Source organism: Sinocyclocheilus rhinocerous, unplaced genomic scaffold, assembly GCF_001515625.1.
Source record: "Sinocyclocheilus rhinocerous isolate Xijiao unplaced genomic scaffold, SAMN03320098_v1.1 scaffold1696, whole genome shotgun sequence".
Taxonomy (NCBI): Eukaryota; Metazoa; Chordata; class Actinopteri; order Cypriniformes; family Cyprinidae; genus Sinocyclocheilus; species Sinocyclocheilus rhinocerous.
Window position 1 is genome coordinate 42,768 of NW_015628374.1, and position 7,368 is coordinate 50,135.

Sequence of the window (7,368 nt, forward strand, 5' to 3'; positions counted from 1 at the left end):
TTTTAACTTTAAACCGCATAAACACATTTCATTACACCAAATACACAAAATAATGTTCTTTTTAGCAGCATCATATGACCCCTTTAAGGTAATAAATTAATAATTATGTAACACATTTGCATGTTCAAGGTAGGGCTGGGCGATATGGCAAAAAAATACAATCTAGATTTTTTCAGAACGTTTGAACGATTCTCGATTTTTACGATTTTTAACTAGTCAATTTGAAAATGTAACTACACCATGATTCAAGTAACTTTTTCTTTATTAACCCTCTAGTTAAAGAAAATTCTATTCCAAGTGCAGCACACATTAAGTTGTCAACATGATGCAAATGTTAAACAAATCACTTGTTAAATATCTTTGCAGAAAAGATGCATGAACTACAACTACATCTTGTATAAACTTGTCTTATACAGTATATATATGTGACCCTGGACCACAAAACCAGTCATAAGGGTCAATTTTTTGAAACTGAGATTTATATACCATCTGAAAGCTGAATAAATAAGCTTTCCATTGATGTATGGTTTGTTAGGATAGGACAATATTTGGCCGAGATACAACTATTTGAAAATCTGGAATCTGAGGGTGCAAAAAAAATCTAAATATTGAGAAAATCATCTTTAAAGTTGTCCAAATGAAGTTCTTAGCAATGCATATTACTAATCAAAAATTAAGTTTTGATATATTTACGGTAGGAAATTTACTAAATATCTTCACGGAACATGATCTTTACTTAATATCCTAATGATTTTTGGCATAAAAGAAAAATCTATAATTTTAACCCATACAATGTATTGTTGGCTATTGCTACAAATATACCCCAGCGACTTAAGACTGCTTTTGTGCTCCAGGGTCACATATGATCAGAAGTAATCTGAACAATCTCAGAAGTCAAGCTAATTCAAATTCAAAATGACTGAAGGATAAAACACCAGTAGACTATTATTGACTATAAAAGTTCGCAATTTAAATTTGCGCGATTTGAAGGGTAATGGAAATGCGCCTAATGTAGTGCAGCTAACCAGCCTAGTGAAGACTAACAGAAGGAAAGACATAAGAAGAAGCACTTACCAGGGAGAAAAGCATCAAAGCCCATGTCCTCTACGGCGGCCCTCAGCTCCTCGGAGGTCGTCACTAAAGGGTCATACTCAAAGGTTCCCTGATGATTGGCCAGTGACACTTGGGCCGATCTCACTCCTTTCTTCTGGGAGATCATGCCCTCGATGGACTGAACACAGGAGCCACAGGTCATGCCCTCGATGTGGATCTCCGCGACTGATACCAGCGGCTGGAGGAAGCCTGGCACAGGGGAAGCTGGGAGGATAGCTTTAAAATCCCCTGGAGGAAGGGCTTCGATGGCTTTCTGTAGCTCCACCGCTGAGGTTTGCTTTGGGTTGTGCTGAATCGTAGCTTGTCTGTTCTCCAAGGACACGACGACCGAACTCACTCCAGGCAGCTTGGATATATTGTCCTGAATATTGACCACGCAAGACTTGCAGTGCATTCCCGTCAGCTGAAACACTGTAGTGATGCTGGAGTCTGTGCACGGCTCTGAAACCTTCTCCTCCTGTTTGTGAGCGCTGAGCAGGCGCTCGACTTCACTAGCTGAAAGCTTTAACTGCCGAGGTTTTGATTTAGCAATGGCTTTGAAACCAGCCACCTCGATTTGGTTCACAATCTCATCCACCATGATGACACAAGGCAGGTAAAGTACAGCGGCCTCCTGGGATTCGAGAGAGACTGAAAAAACACGGACAAAACCAAAAATCAACACTCAGCAAATGTTAGTATTTAAGAGCTAATAAGAATATGAACGCTCTAGTGTTAATTTTGCCCATGACTAAGACCAGACTGCAATAAGGTCAATAAACGATAGCTGTGACTATATCAACATGCAATACTGTTGACGAGACTAAAGTGTATTCTAAAAAATAAAAACTATACCAAAAACATGAGACAGAATATTATTGCGGCCTGCTGTACGTGCCTCTACTACACAAGCGTTCATGTGTGCGGTTGCCAGATATCAAGAGTTCAAATCCACAAATCAGAGCTTCTCGGTTAAAAGGATGCATTTTCTTCCCTGTATTTTGCTTATTTTTTTGCAATCTGGCAACCATGCTAACCATGAAACTACAATTTTCATCATGCAATTTGTAATCAATAACAGACTACTATTTGTAAGTAATCTACCCAGCACTGGTTACAATCTTGCCTTAGTGCAACTTTAAGCAAGATATGAGGAAGGGAAGGTCATATTGCGTTATCCTAAATGTATAGATTGTGTAAGATCTCATTTCTTATCAACTAGCAGCACAATGCCATTGAGTTTAAAGTTGATTTTACCATATAAACTTCCCAATGCATGATGTGATTAAATGTGACCCTGCAGCACAAAAGCAGTCTTAAGTCGCTGGGGTATATTTGTAGCAATAGCCAAAAACACATAGTATGGGTCAAAATTATAAATTTTTCTTTTATGCCAAAAATCATTAGGATATTAAGTAAAGATCATGTTCCATGAAGATATTTTGTAAATTTCTTACCGTAAATATATCAAAACTTAATTTTTGATTAGTAATATGCATTGCTAAGAACTTCATTTGGACAACTTTAAAGGCGATTTTCTCAGTATTTTGAGTTTTTTGCACCCTCAGATTCCAGATTTTCAAATAGTTGCCAAATATTGTCCTATCCTAACAAACCATACATCAATGGAAAGCCTATTTATTCAGATTTATATTCATGTATAAATCTCAATTTCAAAAAATTGACCCTTATGACTGGTTTTGTGGTCCAGGGTCACAAATGTTAAAGTTCAGTGTGACGATGACACTGGAGATTGTTTTACTGAAGCAAAGGCAAAAGTCACGTGATACCTTTAATCTTCTCAATGCCTTTTAACTTCCCAATCTTGCCCTCTATGGTTGTAGTGCAGGACAGGCAAACCATTCCTTCAATGCGCATTTTCACCGCCTCTACCGAGGAGCGAGAGCTCGGCCCTTCATGTGCATCAGGAACCAAGCAGCTCATCACGTCCCCGAGCCGCTCCGCACTGACCAGAGACGGGACAGACGTGACAGCCAGGCCTCGGTGATCAGCGCTCTCCTGCGTCTCAACCACCCCTTCAGTTTGGGCCAGCGTGCTCCGTGCCTGCTGGATAGAGTCTGTGCTACAGGCTGCTGTGCTGAAGACTTTGGTTTCTGTTTGGACTGGTGCTGACGTAGCATTAGTCAGGCTGCACTCAAAGCCCACGTCTTCAATGGCTTCTGCTAAGGATTCTGGACTATGGCGAGTGTGGTCATATGTCACAGTTGCATTACTCTGCTCCAGAGACACCTGTGGAACAAAAAAGAAAAGCTCATAATGTGCTAATCCGTCAGATTGCCCAATAAAAGCCACACGGTTACTCGTAGAGCAGCATTGTTCCAGAAACCAGAGATGCCACACGTGTGGTTGCACAACACATCATTAAACAGCAGATAGTTCTGGATGCTGATTGGCTAATGCAGCATTTCAGCTGTACTCCAATTAGGGATGGAACGATTACCGGTTTCACGATAAATCACGATAAAATGCCCTGACGGTTAGTATTACCTTTTAAAATTTAATTATCATCAAAACCCTCCAATACATGATATTTCTTCAGATTGATATAAATAGCCTTCTTGAGAACCTTTCCAGCAAACTCACTGACCCCTGGTATAATAGCTGAAAATACATGTTACAAAAATGCATACATATGTGACTTCTGACATTAGAGAGTAGTGCTGTCAAACGATTAATCGCATCCAAAACAAATGAGTTTATTTACATAATATATGCACGTGTACTGTGTATATTTATTATGTATATATATAAATACACAAACATACATATATATATATTTTTTTTATATTTACATGTGTATATAATAATTTAATATTATATACAAATATTTTATATATGTATAAAAAAATTCTTAAATATATACATGCATGTGTGTGTATTTATATATACATAATAAATATACACAGTACACACACACATACTGTATATTATGTAAAAATAAAAACGTATTTTGGATGCGATTAATCAATTGACTGCACTATTACAAAGTTTCATTACGTTATGAGTTTTCATTAGACTATAAATTCAGGCCAAACATTTTATCTACGATTTTCTGAAAAACTCTCACATAATTGGGAAATTTTATATTCTTTTAGAATGCTGCCAAATTTTTTTTTTGCTTATCTAAGCATGTTGAGTACTATCACGGGTCTAATGGAAATGGAGAATGATTTTTAAATTCCAGTTCAATTCCTGAATTTAAATTGAAGTAGCCATGACAAACAGGATGTAGAACTGACATTTAAATTAGAACTAAAAGTAGAATTACAATTAACTGAAATTCAAAGACACTACAATAAGAGTAATTTTAAACAATAAAAAAAGGTTTTTTTTTCTCATTATAAACTTTGATAAACTGCTGTCTTGACAGTCTTGATCAAAAGTTATTACTTTCAGTTCAGCTCGGTTCATTTTATTTATAAAGTACAATAAAACAACAATGGTTGACCATTGTGTGGAACAATATCATTTAAAAGAAATCAAAGTACATAAAATAATATGACAAGACTGACAAACAAATTATGATTTTGAATAAGCCTTCTCTAAGAGATAGGCTTTTAGTTTTGCTTTAAAAAGTGATTTTTACTTTTTATAGGCTGTACAGACAGAAAGGCAGATTAATGGAACAAGCTAGAAGGAAACTTGATTCATGCCCCCTGAATTTCTTTTAAAGGGGTCATATGATGCGATTTTAAGTTTTCCTTTCTCTTTGGAGTGTTACAAGCTGATTGTGCATAGATAAGATCCCTGAAGTTGCAAAGACTAAAGTCTCAAAACCAAAGAGATATTCTTTATCAAAGTTAAGACTCTGCCACGCCCCCCTAAAACGGCTCGTTCTAACACGCCCCCACATGTCTACGTCACTGAGGGGGCTTTGTAGAAAACGAAGCGTTTGAGAGAGGCGGGGCATAGAGGACCTACAATAATGTACAGTATTTTAAAAATAATGTGTTTTTTGAACATTAAAGCATGTCAACATATTCTGTTACACCAAATACACAAAATAATGATCTTTAAAAAAAGCATCATATGACCCCTTTAATTGCAATTCAGCAAATCACACTTCCTGTCATTCTAAATTAAAATTCCATTTCAAATTCCTATAAAGTGTGAACGCTTCCATTCAAATTCTTCAGATCGGAATTTTGCCCAATCCTGGGTGGGCATGTTGGGAAATACAAACTATAACTGCACTTTCACAAATGTAATTCAAAAAGGTTTTTTTTTTTTTTTTTTTAAACAATTGATCAAAAGTGACATTTATAATGTTGCAAAATATTTCTATTTCAAATAAATGCTGTTCTTTTGAACTTTCTATTCATTAAAAAATCCTGAAAAATACAATGTATCACAGTTTCCACAAAACTATTCATCAGCACAACTGTTTTCAACATTGATAATAATCAGAAATGTTTGTTGAGCAGCAAATCAAGATATTAGAATGATTTCTGAAGATCATGTGACACTGAAGACTGGAGTAATGATGCTGAAAATTCCCAGTATTCCTGTCAAACTTGTTATTATGTTACATTTCTGAGTATGAGCTGCTATTGTATGTATTTTTAACCCACATTTAGTCCAAAATTCCAACCGGTTAAAAGTTTGGGATCAGTAAGATTTTTATTGTTTTTTAAAGAAGTCTCTTCTGCTCATCAAAGCTGCATTTATTTGAACAAAAATACAGAAAAAACAGTAATAATGTGAAATATTACTACAATTTAAAATATCTGTTTTCTATTTTAATATACTTCAAAATAAAATTTATTCCTGTGATGCAAAGCTGAATTTTCAGCATCATTACTCCAGTCTTCAGAGTCACAAGATCCTTCAGAAATCATTCTAATATTTTGATTTATTATCAGTGTTAGAAACAGTTCTGCTGATTAATATTTTTTGGAACCTGTGATACTTTTTTCAGGATTCTGTATTGCTGAATATTACTGATGATCAAATAAATGCAGCCTCGGCGAGCAGAAGTGACTTCTTTTAAAAAAACATAAAAAATCTTTAAAGCATTAAAAATCCGATCCCAAACTTTTGAATGGTAGTGCAGGTATTATTGAATTTCTTTAAGCGTGTGTTTTGCTAATCATTACATTTGCATTTGAGCTTTTGAGCGAATGCACGTGCGTGACGATGAACCCAATGTGATTCACTCATATCATCACATGACCCTTAAACCCTCAAAGTTTGTTTCAGCACAATAAGCACAATTGTAGCTGCTTCTTTGTGTGGAGTACATTGACTGCTTGCTTAAACAGAGCCATGCTGTTTGTTTCTGTGTGTAACAAAGTCTTGGCGGTGACTTCTTTTAAAAAAACATTAAAAATCTTTAAAGCATTAAAAATCCGATCCCAAACTTTTGAATGGTAGTGCAGGTATTATTGAATTTCTTTAAGTGTGTGTTTTGCTAATCATTACATTTGCATTTGAGCTTTTGAGCGAATGCACGTGCGTGACGATGAACCCAATGTGATTCACTCATATCATCACATGACCCTTAAACCCTCAAAGTTTGTTTCAGCACAATAAGCACAATTGTAGCTGCTTCTTTGTGTGGAGTACATTGACTGCTTGCTTAAACAGAGCCATGCTGTTTGTTTCTGTGTGTAACAAAGTCTTGGCGTTTGACAGTACTGGTCAATAGTAATACCACCAGACGGCTTTTTAAAGGTTAAAACAGCATCTTAGACAAATAACTATTAAATTATCTGCCCATTTGACCCATGTCTGCAGGGTAACTGTGTTTTAAGGGAAAGGGCAGGACGAATTAGCAACAATTAGATCGTGGATCTAAGTTCAACATACGAGTGGCTTTCTTCAATTACGTGACCGTTGCTGGAGGGAAGGCTCTGGTAGATATTATTACCACCATATATTTCTGTCAGATTGCTTTGTCAGCCACCCAGAAAGCCCAGGAGTCTAATACAATGACACATGGATAAAAGACACCTGTAAATGTAATCTGTGGCTCAGCGAGGTTTCTATGTGTTTGTTTAGGGATAAAGGATGGAATTTACACTGATTATCATTGTGGGAAGATTGAACAGCACATAAGAAATGTGTTAATAATAGTGAAACTGAACACATGGTCAGACAGATATAAGGTCTAGCAATAAACTTGGATATATTGCGGTTAATATACCTTTAATATACAACTAGATATATATCCGTTTAATATATATATGCAACTATAAGGCATGAAGATATTAAAATTTAAGATACTGCAAACAGATACTGTATATATATATATAT

General features: G+C 35.8%; 1 protein-coding gene across 1 annotated transcript in view; it reads right to left on the reverse strand.

Annotated features, from left to right (window-relative positions):
* Window positions 1-7,368, reverse strand: part of LOC107737789 (copper-transporting ATPase 1-like) — a 35,492-nt gene that overhangs the window by 25,513 nt on the left and 2,611 nt on the right. The window contains exons 3-4 of the mRNA XM_016549407.1: window positions 2,883-3,342; window positions 1,075-1,743 (exon numbers count right to left, since the gene is read on the reverse strand). Coding sequence (XP_016404893.1) covers window positions 1,075-1,743; window positions 2,883-3,342 — 1,129 coding nt within the window. The remainder of the gene's footprint in view (window positions 1-1,074; window positions 1,744-2,882; window positions 3,343-7,368) is intronic.